The 17,127-nt window shown below is 41.0% G+C and overlaps 1 protein-coding gene across 1 annotated transcript; it reads right to left on the reverse strand.

Moving 5' to 3' along the window:
- Positions 1-11,263: 11,263 nt before the first annotated feature.
- Positions 11,264-11,641, reverse strand: LOC117788622. Its single transcript, XM_034627442.1, has one exon. The coding sequence runs from the start codon at positions 11,639-11,641 to the stop codon at positions 11,264-11,266; it is 378 nt and encodes a 125-aa protein (XP_034483333.1).
- Positions 11,642-17,127: the final 5,486 nt, after the last annotated feature.

Consider the following 17,127-nt stretch of genomic DNA (forward strand, 5'->3'; position numbering starts at 1 on the left):
GTATTTATAGTGTAGTTAAAAAAAAAAAACTGCTCACATTGCATTTCTTTTTAGCAGCAAAGCGCGCGAATTTTTGCTCATAATTAAAAGCTAACAAAAGCCAAAGTTGCCGCGTCGCACATAAAGAGAGAGCGCAAATTGTGTAACTAGTGGCAAGGGCAATGGCTAAGAGTAGGAGTGGCGGGGGTGGGGGGTGGTCGGACAGTAAAATTGGCAGATGTTGTTGGTGGTGTACTTACCCGCTGTTAAAGCGCTGACAACATTTGCACTGACATGCGGTAATGTTGCTGCAGTTGCTGTTGCTGGTGTTGCTGGTGTTGCTGTGGCTGTTGCTGTTGCTCCGGCAGCAGTTGTTGTTGCTGTTGACCCAGCATGACTCATAGTCGACGGCGACAATAATAATTTGGAGGCAGCAGCCGTTGTTGAGTTTGGTAAAATTTCAGCAACTTGGCTGCTACTGCTGATGTTGCTGTTGCTGTTGCAACTATTGTCAAATATTTGATGCACAGGCGGCAGCACATCTTCATAATGCAAACTATCTGGCATTATGTGCGTGGCCAGCGCTGTAGCTGTTGTTGGCTCAGCGGAAGCTGTAAAGTTATGCTCATCATCAACGTCAGATCCAAATGCTGACAGTGTCGGTTGCTGCTGTTGTTGTTGCTGTTGCTGCTGTGCTGTCTCTTGCTGTGCTGTGGCTGCAGTATTTCGTTTGCGATTGTAGTACTCATAGTTTGCTGTTGCTGTTGTTGTTGGCACATCAGCAGCAACGTTCATCTCGCTGTCATCAGTTGTCGCCGTGCATGTTGCTGCATCCGTGGCCATGGCTATGATTTTATCCTCAACCATAAATTGCACTTTTTTACGCGCACTCGACGTTGTCGCTGCTGCTGTCGTTGGCGTTGGCGTTGTTGGTGTCGGTATATAGAACTGTGACTTGCCAGAGGGCGTCAGCAGCGGCGCCGTTGCCGGCGTTGCTGGCGAGCTGTCAGCCATCAACAACAACGGCACCGAAGCCGCATGCAACTCCAGCGTGGAGGGACGCTTCAGTATGGACTTGATGCCAGGTGGTGTGGGCGTCACAGTGAGCACTGTATACGCATCCATAGCGGAGTTGGAATCGGCTTCATCAGCAACAGCAGCAACAGCAGCAGCAATCACTGTGGTTGCAGCTGCCGCAGCAACATGGCTTGCTGCTGTCGACGTTTCCAAGCTTAGCGGCTCATCCGGTTTCTTATTGCGTGGTGGACGCTTAGGATTGCTGCTGGAAGCAGCAGCAACTGGAGATGTTGCTGCTGACTGCGGCGCCTGTGGAGGTGTCGACTTATCGCTGGCAATGTGTATGCGCTCGTAGCTGTCGCTGGAATCAGTTGCATCGTTTTGCTTGTCGCCCAAACTGATGCGTTGTCCTGCAATTGCTGCCACATTGTTGTTGTAGAACTTGCGTTGCTCCCGCTCCCTCTGTTGCTGCTGCTGTTGTTGCTGCTCCTGCTCATCCTCATGCAACTGTGCATCGGCCACATCAAAGTCATCGTGTGGCAAGGATTTGGGCTTAACTGTCGTCTGCTTGCCGCTTTCGACTGAGATCAGATCGTATGGATTCACATTGCAGCGTAAAATGGAGCGACGTTGTGTTGCATGATTGCTGTTGTTGTTGCTGTTGTTGCTGCTGTTGGCAAGTCCGCTGCTCTGCAACAGCGACTCGTTGTCCTCCATTAGCCAACAGTCAGCGGGATCTGGTGGCGGCACTGGCGACGTTGGCGTCGACTTGTTCAGTGGCAAGGCTGCTCTGGCTGTTGGCAGCGCTGCTCGCGTCCTTGTGCGTCCACGTTGCACTGAGGATGTGGCAGTGCCAGTGCCTGTGCCAGTGGCAGTGGCTGTTGTGTCGCGACTACGTGACTTGTTATCCTTGCCACTGGCTGGTGACAGTGGCGACTCCGCACTCGGTTCCGGCGACAAGAGACGCGTGCGTCGCATTAGGTCATAGGGATCCTTTTGTGGATCCAGTATGGTGGGACGTGACTTCTTTGATGTGCTCACCACACGCATTGTCGCTGCCATTGGTCGCCGCGAATTGGCAGCTGCTGCTGCCGCCGGTAGACGCACAGTGCCACCGCCACTGATGGTCGCCAGGGGAAGGCGGGAGCCCTTGCACTTCTTGCACACGCTCGCCTTCTTCACGTCACGTTTCGTGCCGCTCAGATACTCTGCGCACGAACAGATCACAACTGCCAAGGCGGTGGCAGTCGGTTCCTCGCCAGCTGCGGCAAAGATGGCTGCCGCATGTGGATGCCCGTAGGCGTAGGAGGGGCGGGCGGGAATGCCACGCACAGTGCCATAGATCCAGGGCTCCGCATACTTCATGGAGTGCGACAGGGCGCTCGGCAGGAACTCGTAGCCAGGCGGCGGAGCAGCTGGTGGAGGTGGCAACTGATATGCCAAATGTTGCAGATGATGTACATGATGTTGCTGCTGCTGCTGTTGCTGTTGCTGGTGATGATGCAGTTGCAGTTGCTGCTGCTGTTGCTGATGTTGCTGCTGCATGTGCAGCGCCTGCTGCAGCTGTTGCATCTGCAATGTCTGCATGCCGCCGACTGTTGCTAGAGAAGCGCTCTTGTTGTTGTTGCTGCTGCTGCTGCCGTCGCTGCTAATTTTGAGCCGCTGACTCCAAGTCTTTTTTGATTTATCATACATTGGCCCGTGCTGCTGAAAGTTGCATGGAATGGGTAATGGGCAGTTTCAGTAGTTGCTCAACTTTAAGTTGCAAACTTTAGGCTTACCTTTCAGTAGTGATTGCTGCTGCTGTTATTGCTGTTGCCGTTGCTGTTGCTGTTGCGCTCATAATCCCCAATTTGAATTAAAGGCTTTGATGTAGTTTCTCTCTCGCTTGGAGCTGTATCTGGTGCGGGTTTAGTCCGAGTTTTTTTCCCCCAGTTGCCGACTGCTTATCAACTGTTGCTGCTGGCCTGCAACAAAATAAAAAAGAAAAAAAAAAGATGTGACAGAAAATTATTAAAGCGCAACGACCAGCGGGAAATCCGTTTAGAAAAGTTTATTATTGAAAAAGTTGAAAATGCGATTATATGTGGAAAGTGTGGCAACGCTGGGGGGAGTATAGGGTTGTTGTTTTTGCCTTTGGGTCCGGTTGGCAGCAGCTGCCGTTATATTTGGAGTGATTTAATGAGACGACCCTTAGCTGCTTAGTGCTGATGAATAGCTCAGATTAGCATGACCAATACAATGGTTTCACTTTACACACAGTCTTTAAAGGGGTATTCCCAGCAGCGATAACTGCTTAATTTTGCAAATGCTTTAAATTAAAAGTGCTGACTTTTGAAGTTCTTGTCAGAGAATGCTTTTTTCACTGACACTTTTTGTTGAAAGACAGTCAGAATTACAGAATCGTGGGTCGAGTGAAAAAACGACCGTTAGATGGAAACTTTAATGCTATTCTTTGTGCAACAGTTTTATTCATAATTTTATCAACTTCTGTCTCAAGAAAACGGTTTTCTACTATGAATTTACTTTTTTTTTTTTGACTTTCACCCACTGTAAGCAACTGGCGTTTTCGTTTATTGGAACAGACTCCTGCAAATTAATTGCAGCCTTGTCTTTGTTGCCTTGGATCCAATCAACATTAAAACTCAATTTGGCGCCCTTAATAGACAAGAAGCGCCACACAAATCCTAAGCAATTTTTTACAATTTTCTTTATCCAGCTAGCTTCTACCCTCTCCCATTATGCTCCCTCTATAGCAACTCCCCAGCACTCAAAATACAAAATCAAATAAACCAGTCAAAAGAATATAAACCGCATTCAACTGCTCGAAACTGTAACACTTATATTTTTGGGCTGTACGAGAGTGAGAGACAGAGAGAGAGAGAGAGAGTGTGAGTGAGGCAGGGGGATGTAGTAAGGGCAGTGTAAGTGGGGTGGGGCAAGCTGATTGCTGTTGTCCAGCTGCTGTTGTGGCATCTACACGCGTTGCCCTTTTGAGCGCCGCGCCGCTCAACTTTGTTTTCATTTTCGCGAGTGAATTTCTGTTGTCATCGTGACCACTTTTCACAATCAACTGACTCTCTGGACACAACGAAATCTGCGCAACCGGCTTACAGTTGAGTTGTTGCATTACTGTTGCACCCACTACAAGTTGTAGTTGTTGTTGGTGTTGTTGTTAGTGTTGCCATTGTTGCTGTCGACGCTTGCGGATATTAATCAAACGCAACCGCCTTCGACTTCCACTTGGACGTTGTCGTTGTCGTTGTCTTTGTCTCCATTTTCGTCTTCGTCTTCGTCTCTAGCTCCATCTTCTTCATTCAACTGCAACTCCATCTCCGGTATTTGGTGCTGTCCAGGCGTTGGCATACTTTTGCTTAGTTATTGCTAACACCATCCATTGTTGTTGATATTACTGTTGCTGCTGCTGTTGTTGCTGTGTTGTTCCTTTGCTTGAGGTGCCTCCAGTGCTGGGCAAACACGTCGCCGCGCGTTGAAAAATGTTGATAAATGTTGACAATTTTTCCGGCAACCACTCGTGATAAATCTAATTTTTCTTTTGCTCGCCTTTCAGTGCGTTGTTGTTGTTGTTGCTGTTCTTGCACTAGTTGGCACCCACGGCATTGTTGCAAGTTGCCAGTTGCTGTTGTTGTTGCTGTTGCTGTTCTCTTCTGTTCTGTCTGTTGTGACTGTTGCTCTTGCAGTTTTGATTACATGGCTGCTGCTCCTTGTTGTTGCCACAAGTTGTTGCCAGTTATTGTTGTTGTGTAGGTGTGAAGTAAAATTAAAAACGTGTCATTTTTTGCTTTATCGCGTGGCGCCCCATTTACGAAAAATGTTGCCATGACCCAGCCAAACAACAACAACAACAATAGCAATAACGATTGAGACAACAAACACACAAAATGTCTGAGTGAAATTTGAGCCACTTTGTCTGATGCTGTAGTCATGGCTGATATTGTGGTTGCAAGCAGTTCTTTGGTCAGGGATTGTGGTTCAGTCTCCTGGGGGCATTGCTCTAAATATAAGGGAAAAACATGCAGATGGAAAAGGGAGAAGGGAAGAGGCTGTGTGGCAGTTAAGCTAACTGAATAATGCACAGGTAAGTGTCTGGCCAAGAGAGTTGGCTTCGTGCGCTGTTTACTCTTCTCGTGACACGAACTTAAGTCGAGGTGTAAGTGTAAGTAAACCTAAATTTAAATATTATTAAATGAAAATGTAGGTTTTGTCCATTTGATTGCGGTATCGGAAATAATTTTTTTAACGAAATTAATTAAATTTAAATGCAGAACGAATTTAGAGGCCAAACAATGACCAAAATGACATTCCGCTTGAAAATCGGTCCAGTTTTGACAAAGTTATGGAAGTTTGAAGTTGGTCAGACTTTGGAACTAACAACTTTACAAGTCAAAATTTTTGTCAGATTTCACATGATTTTTTACAGAAAAATGAAGTGTCTCAGAATCAAGTTTAAAGTGTTGTATTATACTAATTTCTATATGAGAAGTTAATTAAAAGTGAAAACTTAAGATTTAAAATTTTCAATTTTTAAAATTTCAAAGGGGGGACCCTTAGGATCAAACGCATGATCTAGAGCAAAATAATTTTTCTTAAAAAATTAATTAAGTTTGAATGCAGAATGAACTTAGAGGTTAAATTAAACTCAAAATGACATTCCGCTTGAAAATCAGTCCAGTTTTTACAAAGTTATGGAGGTTTGAAGGTGGTCTTTACTTTGTCCAAGCAACTTTGCAATTCAAAATTTTTGACCAGTTTGTTATGATTTTTGTACAAAAAGATACAATCTTAGTATTTTTTATTTAAATTTGTTAAGCTGTTATTTAAAAAATATTTTATACATTTAAAGCCCTGCAATATCTTATTAATATTTAGTTTATATTTTCGACTTTTAAGAAGTTTTCGTTTTTTAAATCACATCTCTAGCTCTGCTGTCAGCTTCATTGTAATGTGAGATGTACATTTTAATACTGATGTAGTGAGTGTAATTAGACTAATTGCAGTCAAGTATTCGGATTTGGCTTTTGTTGCGCACAAATTGTATTTAATCTTGTTAAATTGGATGCCTATAACTGTAATCTCATGCAGCGGCGAAATGTATTTGCATAACGTATAAATTTTAATTTAAGCGGATTTAGCACACACTTCAAACCCATCTTCCGTCTTCCTTCCACTGTTAACTCATTCTCCCTGCAACTTCTCAGCCAACGACATTCAGCCTATAATTAAGTACTGTGATTGTCTTCTCTGGTCTAAGTTTAAGCCGTTTTTCTTTAGCGTTCAGTTCAGTCGACTATACCGAACTGGCGCATCATAATTTTTCACGCTCAATTGGCTGCAACACCCTCACTTCTTTCCCCCCCTTTCTGTTCCCTCTCGCCACTTGGCCATTTCCTTTTTGGCCAGCACTTTTTTTTGCGCTGCATTTGCGCCAAATGCAATTTGTCATTATAAATTTACGTCAGTTTAGGCAAAGGCAAAGGCAAAGCGACTTTAGTCGAGTCACAAAAAATAGTAAAAAGAAAAAAAAAAAACAGAAGTAAGTTTTCGCCAAGCTGGAAAAACTACTACTGCATTTTTCAATATATTTTTCACGTGACTCTTTGAACAAAAGTTCTCAGAGCTGTAAAAGTTTAGCAAGTTGTTGCTGTTGTTGGCCGCAGATTGATGGTCATCTAAAAAAGCAGTTAACGTGGCTAAAACAAACGTCAGATTAGAGCTGTCGCTGTCGTTGTCGCTGCAGCAGAAGCTAATTAAGTGGTCTGCAGGTTAAAGTTTAATATAAATGCAACGTATCATTTGTCAATTAACAGTCGTACCCTTGCCAATATCTCACAAGTTGAAACATTTAAAATGCAATTAGAGTTGTGGCTTACAAAAGACGCTTCTGCAGCAGCAGCAAATGCAGTTGCCAAGGTCTAAATTGATGCGGTTACAGTTGCCGCCTTGCCGCATGCCTCTTGCCGCTTCTCTCTTGCCTCTTGCAATAAGCGGCTTAAAAACCAGCGGCAACATAATGAGCTAACAAGTAAGACCAAGACCACAAGGAAAGGCGGGGAAGAGAGAGAGAGAGAGAGAGAGTCGTGGCGAGATCAAGGCTAAGCAATGGATGTAGCTGACGCTTAGGTAACTAAAGACACATCAAGTATACGCACCGTCGACGTCGTGTTGCAGCTCTGTGTAAATTAACAATTTCATTTAGCTGCTTGCGAGCAACTTAATTTATTCAACTGGCGCCAAGCAAGAAAAATTGTTTAAGCAATGAAAAGACTGAGTGAGTGAGTGAGTGAGTGAATGAGTGAATGAATGAAGCATCCGCGGGCAGCAGCAGAGACGACATAATCACCGCTTTGGAGCGCCCAATTCGCAAGCAGCTAAGCACGGATCAGGCTAAGTAAGTAAGTAACTAAGTAGTTGGCAAGGGAAGCAAGCAGAACGAGAAGATGAAGCTGGAAGAGTGTCTATAATTCCATGTGCACACGTTAAGTGAAATGTGCAGCAGCTGCTTAAAGTGCCGCAACTGACGTGTGCAACATTGAAGCTGTTGCCATTGCAGCTACTGTTGCTGGCGGTTGCCAAAGGACACGACGCAGCAGCAGCAGCAGCAGCAGCAAAAGATGAAGATGAAGTGGCAAAAACGACTGACAGACGGCAGGGTTGAAAGCAAGTAAAGCAAACTGGCAGCTGGCTTACACTTTATACATATACATATACAAACTTACGTAAGTATATTGAAATTAATTTATTGAATTTTCTAATGAGTTTCTTTTAGACAGAGCTACAGCATGTTGCATCGTTAAACTGCCATCAATTGTGTGAAAACAAAGCAACAGTCAACAGATTTATGTTTAGACATATTAATTTATGCGCTAAGCCTAAAATTGTTAAGTAAATTGCGAGCAGGCGACAAAGATTTATCACTGGAGGCCAAAAACTGGAGCACGAACTGCAACAACAGCAGCAACTTTAAAGTAATTTACTAAAATGCATAGAAAGAGACGGCGCTTAAGAGTGTGACAGAGAGAGAGAGAGTGAGAAAGAGTGGGAGAGGAAGTGGCATGTATATGCCAACTAATTGAATTTGCTGCTTTGTGAAATGTTAACAAGTTTTGCGGGTGCTGCTCCTAGGCATGCAAAACTTTGGCAGCAACACACATTAAAGTGCAGTGACAAATGCAGCAGCAACAGCAACAACAGCAACAACAACATGTTGCAACATCAGCCATTAAATTTGTGCAATTAACCAGAGTCAGAGACAGACTTCAACTGCATATTAGGCCATGTCTGAGGTAAGGCAGCAACTTGCTCTAAACTAATTAAAATGCATATTCTGACTGCACATAAATGTGAAAACTTTCGCTTAACAGCAACAGTAACACTAAAAGTAACCAGAGAGAAAGAGTGAGAGAGAAAGAGTGAGAGAGAGGGAATGATATGTTGTAGTATGCGAGTTTACCTGGGAAATAAGGATGGTTAAACAAATAAATGACAGTCAGGCTCCACAACGAGGCACAAGACACTGACTCCAGACACGTTGATGACAGTTTTGCCTTGGCCAGGATACGGATTGAGTGGAGTGTGGTGGTAAGGGTGCTGCAATTTGTATAACATGCTGGGCAGCAGCCAGCAGTTGGCCAACAACTTTTGGACCCTTCGTCCGTCCATCGTATTTGTTAAAGCAAAACTTTTTGTAAACTCATTAGAGCAGTCGGCCAAGCAACCAAGCAACCAAGCAACCAGGCAACCAACTAAGCAACTACGCCAACCAAACGGGGCCGAAATGGGTAAGTGGTGGTCACAAGTTTTTTGAAAGAAAACATTGAGGCAGGCAGGGCAAAATCAGTGGGACAGGACAAGAAGAAGAGGACAGGGCAGGACAGGACGGGACAGGCCAGGACAAAACAGGCCAGGACAAACAAAAGGCAGCAACAGCAGGAACAGAAGCGGCTGTAGACCCGGCTAAGATAAACAGGCAACTTCTTATGCAGGCCAAGAGCGAGAGCGGCTTACTGTCGCTTTTCATGCGGTTAAACATGCCCGGTGGTGCAGTTGAAATTTTATTTATTGCATTAACTTGAAACCGCTCGCAAGACAGGAGAGAGCAGTAGTGGGAGGAGGACGCTGAGTCATAATAAACATAATGAAAATGATGCTCATAATGAAGCGCACTAATCGACTCTTTAGTCAAGTCGCAGATGTCGCTTTAACTTGCAAGTTGCAAACTATTCTGCAGTTAGTTCTAACAACCATATAAGCAATAACTGTACACTGTTAAAAATGGAGTTTGTATTGAAAATCTTAAACAAAAAAATTCTAAGATTAAACAAGATTTATTAAATGAAGAAAATCACTTTAAATATGTGTAATTTTCTCTTTATAATAAAAATATATTTGAGATAAATTTTCTTGGTTTTCTGCCAGTGTATCCTGCCATTCTTTGAACTTTATCTAACATTTTGCTCAACTTATAAAAAGGCAGAGGCACACTTGACGCTTATTGCATCCTTATATAATGCAAGTTGCAGGAAGTTTGGACGATTAAGCCGATGGAAAAATGCAGTTGCATAAATAAATAAATTTCGTTTGAAATTAACATATGAGTGTCGTGACAGACAGATGTGTGCGTGAGGCAAGAAAATTGATTGTGTGGAAAATTTTATGTGTGCAACAACATTTTTCATAGCATACTTTTGAGTGCTTTGCAAATTGCCAACATATGTAACAACAACTGCGCGTGATGTGAGTGTGTGTGTGTGTGTGTGTGTGTGTGTGCTTAAACAATTAATATACAGCTACAACATACAGTTATTGTTTGAACTTTGTGTCGTTGGCAATTTCAATAATAAAATTGACTTACTGCTACGCATTATGTGTGTATGATTGTGTGCAACCCATTTATTTATTATGCAGCATTTATTTATAATTTTTATACCCTGCACACATTTCAAATGTATTCAAATAGGGTATATTGGTAGATTTCATCTGACAGATATATGTTCGATTTTTATAGTATTCAATGGGAAAATGTTTGGTATAATATTCTATGACACATAAATATTTAATTTAAATATTAGCTTTGTGAAAGTAATGAAAATTATAAGTCTAGAAAAACTAGATCTCGCTTTAGGGTATGCAATAGTCGTGCGACTTTTCTGTTTTAAGCTGTAGACTGGGTCAGGTATTTATTAATTTTACTGGAGTGCAAATAATTATGTTGGTTGTTAAGTTAAGCGTAAAGCACTTTGTGAAAATGATGTGCAATTAAATGCGACAGCGAGCATATGCGACACGCCCACTATGCGGCTTGTGGCAAGCAATTTTTCATACTTTTAGTAGCACAATTTTTAAATATTACTTTTTTTTACAACATGTAACTATTTTCTTTTGCAAAAGTCATCCCACAAATTGGCAGGTCAGTACGCAGGTTGCAATAAAAGTGCACTTGCAACCGATGCAACCGCCCTTCCCCAATGGCCTAAAAATTGTGCATAAATTAAGTGCCAACGAAGAGAGAATGATCGAGAGAGAGAAGGAGGAAGAAGAGTTAAAGAAAAGTTCACTTGACATTTCTTGACAGTTTTGCGACTTTCATTTGACACATGTCAAAATGTTAGAGAACTCAATTAGTCGCCACCACAAATGTCCTCAGTTGACTAGTTTGAGGTTGCCCATTACTGTGGTTTGAGTCTCACAAATAGCACATAACATGCAGTGTTTGGCGGTGAGCTTCGTCAGGTTTATTCAATCAAAATACGAGATGTTTTTTAGATACTTTAAAATATAATTTCTTTAATTTAACATTGATTATAATAAAGAAAAGCATTAAACAGCATTAAATGTGACTATGTAAACTTATTTAAGAATTATGTATATATTTTAATATATGTATTTTTAGATTAAACAGGCTTTATTTAAAAGTTGTTAAGTACATTTTTCAATTTGACTAGAAAAACATTAAACAGCATTAAATGTGACTATGTAAACTTATTTAAGAATTATGTATATATTTTAATATTTAATAAAATAGGCTTTATTTAAATGTTTTTAAGTACATTTTTCAATTTGACTAGAAAAACATTAAACAGCAATAAATGTATACAAACTAAACTTATTTCTGAATTATGTGCATTACTTTTTATGCAGTTCCCGCCACTAAAATCTACAGAAGAATGCCCCAAACCGCCTTCGGCTATGCTCAGGTCATAGCCTTGACGAAGGGTCACGTGTTGCTGGCCAAGTTAACAGTTGAAGCTTACAGTTCGGTGCTCTCCATGTTCGGATTGGGATTCCGATAGCCGAGGGATTTCAATGTGCGCAGACGATGAATTTGATGACGCAGCTTGTGTTTGAACACAATCTGATTGTTGACTGTCTTCAGCTCGTCGACGGTGGCGCCCTTCAGATTACGCACCGTCTTGGCCAAAAGCGTTTCGGTAATGAAGTACTTGGCTTTGGACAGTCGCATATATTCGACATTGCGACGGGCGAGTTGCTCTCGATACAAATAGAGATGATAGCCAACACTGGGTGATTGTGGCAACCTCTGACACTGTTGCTCCTTCTGCTGCTGCTGCTGTTGTTGCTGACTGTTGTTGCTGGATTCGTTAACAAGTTGCTGGTAGCGTGACATGTTGCAGTTGCAAGGTGTTGAGTTGAGAACTTCACTGAATATCTGACGATTTAGTTGCAGTTTGTGATCTTCTTGTTGCTCCTGTAGCTGTTGCCACCGCTGTGTTTGCTTTGCGTTTGATGCTGACAGTGGCACTTGCAATGCTTTTTAAGCCCAAACGTCTTTCACCCTCTCAACCCCTGCCTCTACCTGGCTGACCTGCTTTTTAGGCCAACACAATGACATTAGCAGCTACCTAGTATCCTCGAGAGATGCTCTACCTGTTCGCTTAGCGTTTTGACTTGTGCTTGGCCGTAATAAAAAACAATTCATTCTTAATCTGCTTGTCGGCCATAAAGTTTTCGTATTTTGCAAACATGTTCATTCTTAATCCGATCACTAATCCGGCCAGCTCTAGTTCTAGAGCAATTTAAAAAAATCACTTTTGCCCTATAAAAAGATTAAATATCATCATGTAAGTATTTTCCCAAGCAGCTGTAACTACACACACCCGACAAGCAACTGCATGTCCTTTTAGCCAAAGGGTAACAACAGCCAGGATTAACGAGCTCTCCGAGCAGCTGCACAATTTTCGCGAAATTTTCATTAATGATCTACGTCAACTGCTCTGCAAATTTCATATTTTATTTCTTCTTTTTTGGCCATGAAATTGACAGTAAATTTAATTCTTGAATATAATCAAAATGGAATATATGACTTTTTTAGCCAGCAAGCTTGGCTTATGCTAAGCTCTGTAATCCTTGAGAGATTTATGCGCTCTTAATAATTTTTTATTTTTGCGTGGGTTATGACACAGCTAGTTTTCAGTTTTAAATCACAAGATAAACTTTTATAACTGCCTTGTCGGGGAACAAAAGATGAATGAAGAGTGTCGCGAATTTTTCAAGACAAGTTTTTCCTTTCTATATTTGCTTTTCTCCCATTTTTTGCTATTACTTTGTTTTTTTTTTTTATTTTGCATAAACAATCATGTCAATTTCGTGATCAAATAAAACAAAGTTCAAGCTACTTTTTTCACACAAAATAAATACGGGCGAAAAGTGGCAAAAAGTAAGCGTTAAAAGTAGAAGAAGAAGATGCAGAAGAAGCGACGGCAGAAGAAAGTGATAGACCTCTAGCAAAATTATGGCAAACTTTTGCTTTTTAAATCAAACGAAGCGAAACGAAACGAGGCGAACTTTGCAAACTTCAATGTTGAAATAAGCTATTTTCGCGTTTAACTACACACACACACACACATAGTAAGTATGGGCGTCTGGAAAGGGTATAGATATAAACATATAATAAAAAAAAAGATTGAAAAGTAATTGCATTCAAGAGCGCTTGTAGTTAAAAATTTATAGATGTAGAGCACAAGAATCTGGACAGTTAAAATGATGATGCTGTTGCTGCCAAGAGTGAGCAGAGCAGAATTGAAGAGATGCAGAGCGAGAGAGAAGAGAGAGTAGACAGGAGAAATGTGGGGAGATGTCTGAAAATATTGAAAATGCAATTCCTGCTGTGCGGCTGTTCTCTGCTGTGTCTGACGCCTTCGTCGCAACGGTAATTGCAGAAATTTTAGCGCGAATAAGCGGGAAAGCGAAAGAGAAAGAGACAGAGCAAAAGAAAAAGAAAAACGCCAACGCCAACGCTTCGTTCACAGTCGGCATTCAAATAAAAGTAAGTTAAATTGAAAATGAAATGAAATCAGCTCTTTAGCCCATTGCTTCATTTGCTTGGCCATCTGCTGCTGCATCCTCTCTCTCTTCATTTTCCATTGCATTTCCATTGCAATTTTCCATTTGCATTATTAACAGCATGAGTAAAATTCAGCCATGTGAAGTAGCATTTGATTTTCTTTTCCTAGTTGGCCAATGCCACAGTGGAGCCACTATAACAATAGCCAAACTAATTATTGGTTTGATTGTACAGTTTTTAAAATTATTTAAATATATTATTTTCTATTTTTTTAATTTTTAAATCATTTTATTTTTTAATCATTTCATTTATGAGTGTTAATTGCAGCGAAGCTCTGCTGTAATTGACTTTGAAAGATACGCAACTCAATTGCTAAATTTTATTGTTGCACTTTGTGCAATTTGTGTGTTTGCTCATTTGGTCAACGTTCGATGCGTTGACGTTGGCATCGACGTCGACGTCGACGTCGCAGCCAGCTGAAGCAGCGGCAATAGCATGAGCATTTCCCAATAATTTTCACTTACAAAACTCATCGACAGCACAATAAAATTTTCATTAATTGCTTTCAACACATACACTCACACGTCATATGCACTTTTGTGAATGAGAGGAGATAGAGATAGAGATAGAGAGAGAGAGAGAGTGCATAAAGTAGAGTGAGAGTGAGAGAGATGGGAAAATGTAGCTGTTAACTGCACAAAACTGACTGCATGCCTCCCATAACCATGCCACGCCCCCTTTGGCCAGATAGTTTGGCAGCTTGGGCAATGGCAAAATATGAATGCAAACATTCAACATACGAGTACGAATACGAGTATTCATACTCATACTCATACTCACACTCGTACTTCCTTCTCTTAGCTGAATATCTCATATCCTTGTCTTTGCCTCTTGGCCTCATTTAATGGCTTAATTTCAAAGCACAAGATTTTCCCCAGTTTATCCATGTATATATTTGAATATGCTTGTGTGTGTGTGTGTGTGCTTTGAAGCTGGCCAGTTTGTTGAGAGCAGCATCAAATTAAAACATTCCGAGTTGAATATTTGAATTGAATTTATAGGTGCATTTAGCAGTTTTGAAAGTTAATCTCAACGTTTCTATGTTGCCAAAAATGAACAAAACTGAAATAAAATAAGCTTAAATTGTTAGCTTGTAAACTTTGGAATAACACTTTTAAGAACTTTAACTTTGAGTGTGAAAATCTTTGACTTTTGTTTTTCTATTGTTTAGTGATAATTCTTAGCTGTATATTTTGGCATATGATCTGATCAGATTTCCTATTTGATACTCTTTAATCTGCTGACAAAGTTGACCGAATCTGTCAATTTCAATTAGCTTTCACGCCCATTGTACGACAGCTCATCTGCTGATTATGACACTAAACAACACAGCACAACACAGCACAACATGAAAACACACACACACACTTATCGCATAATCAAAATGCCGTATATCATGATATTTGATATGCAGAGAGTCCGACAAGTTGATTTGACAGCTAAGCGCTGAGATACTCGCAAATTGTTGCTGTTGTTGTTGCTGTTGTTGTTGCCCCTGACAGCGAATTTTCCGGTCTCTACTGACTGAGCGTTAATTGCACAATAGGGAAAGGGGTACAGATCGACGTAAATCAAATCAAATGGCAATTAAAGTGCCATTCGATGCCGAAGCACTTTAAAATGCAAGCGGCATGCGAAAAATGCAGCTGCCAGGCGACAATTGTGCAGTGCAAAAAAAGGTTCGAAACGAGACTGAGAAACGTAATCGTAATCGTAATGGAAATGGTAATGAAAGTTGGCAAAGACGACAGATTCTGGTAGCGAGGGGAGGCAGGGGAGTGGTAAGGGGTTGGCAATTAATTAAGGCAAACCTCAGCGACGCTCGAAAGTATGCAACACACGAACCGCAAAGGCAATGAAATATTGCAATCAGCAAAAGAATGAAAAGCCACTAAATGCACAGAGAAGCCGGCAAACATGCCCCTCTCTTTTTTCTCTCTCTCTCTCTCTCTCTCTCTCTCGCTTCTCTGAAAAAGTAGCAGCAACAACAACTGTTGGCTCCTGAAGCTGTTAGCTGTTAGCTGCTGGCTGCTTGGCTGGTTTGGTTTGTGGCACCCGCTTGCCAAAATTAGTTTCTGTGTCAAAAGTTTGAAATGAGCAAGCGTCTGGCTTGGTCCTGGTCTCACAACTGGAAAGCTGGAGAGCTGTAGAGCCGGAGAGAGCTCTGTTGCAAGTGCTAGAAAAAAACTGCAGCAAGCGAAGCCAAACAAAAATAAAATGAAGATGGAGAAGTTGAAGGAAAAACTCGTTGAGAACGAGACACACAGCGACAAACGTTGAGAACGAGAACGAGGACAAAGTTTGTCGCTGATGTAGTTAAGAATTGGCAGCAAATGCTGCTTAATTTCAAAAGAAACTTTACGTATTTGTCATGCGGCGCACATTCATTGCGGTGTTCATTTGAGCGCTCATTCAGGCAACCCACAAGTTGCAGCTGCAACAGCAACAGCAGCAACAACAGCAGCAACAACAACAGCTTGCTTGCTTCATCAAGCGACTTCTTCTCTACTTCTTCTCTACTTCTGCTGTTTTTTTTTTTGCTCATATTTAATAATTCATCAGAATTTCGGCGCACGCAATGAAATCTTTGAGCGAGTCAGCCTTTGACGTTAATTTGCGGTCACATTGGCCTCTTTTGCCATCGCATTGGCCACTTGTGCGCTTCATTTCCTGCGGCCGACTTCCATTTGACTTGCAGTTTCCGTTTCCGTTTCAATGACGCTTTGATTGGCCTTGCGGTCTGCGCTTGACGTTTGCCATTTACCGCTTCCCTTCATCCCTTCATCCCACATCCCACACTTGACGCTCCAAAATGAACTTTATTTTTAGCGTTAATTATCATGTTGTATGGTTTTCTCAACTCAACCACATTACAAACTTTGCTCCGCTTCATCGACACTTGACATCATTTGGAATGGACTTGAGTTACGATTAAAGTGCAAATGTTTTTCATCTGCTTAGAATCATTAAATTATGCAACTTGTGGTTGAAATACCCGTCAAATGCTTTGGAATCTCATAGAAATAAAACACGCAGTTTTAAGTCACCCAAATTTAATGCAAAAATTTTCATTCCCATTTTATTTCAACTGCTTTGAGTTAGGTTAGATGACTTCAATCCAATCCAATTGCAACCAGTAAAGTTCCAGTTGTCTTAATACTAGTCAATGAATATTTCTAAAACTATTCTAAAAACTATGTGTTCCTTACACTAGCTAAGAATTTTCCAGTAAGGTAAATATAAAACTAACGCAGGAATTATAAAGATCTTTAATATATATATGCTGCTAATAGCATCTTGATTTGCTGTGATATTGAATAAGAGAATATCATAAAATTTCAGGATGTGTTTAAAACAAATAAAATTAGTGTGTTACTAATAGTTACTATTCTCGTTTAAAAATGTGTTCTAAATTTTCACAATATTTTCTTTGCTTCTTTTTTATTAAATGTGTTGAAAAAAAATTGTTTCGATCTCAAAAGAAATAAAATAAACCTAACTCAATCGACTTAACATTTGATATTAAATAAAGAAATACACTTCGAAGTATTCTAATACCCAATTTATTTTCTATTTACTTTTCACACTCAAGCTCTCAGTTCTAGCCTCTAGTTCTCAAATAATGACTCAAATAAAGTAGAGGCTATAAAATAGTGATAGCTTATATAACTTATAACATCATTAGACTCTGCACACTCTGCTAATGAAGTGTTAAACTAATGTTAATGCTGTGTGTGTGTGTGTGTGTG

Source organism: Drosophila innubila (genome assembly GCF_004354385.1).
Source record: "Drosophila innubila isolate TH190305 chromosome 3L unlocalized genomic scaffold, UK_Dinn_1.0 0_D_3L, whole genome shotgun sequence".
Taxonomy (NCBI): Eukaryota; Metazoa; Arthropoda; class Insecta; order Diptera; family Drosophilidae; genus Drosophila; species Drosophila innubila.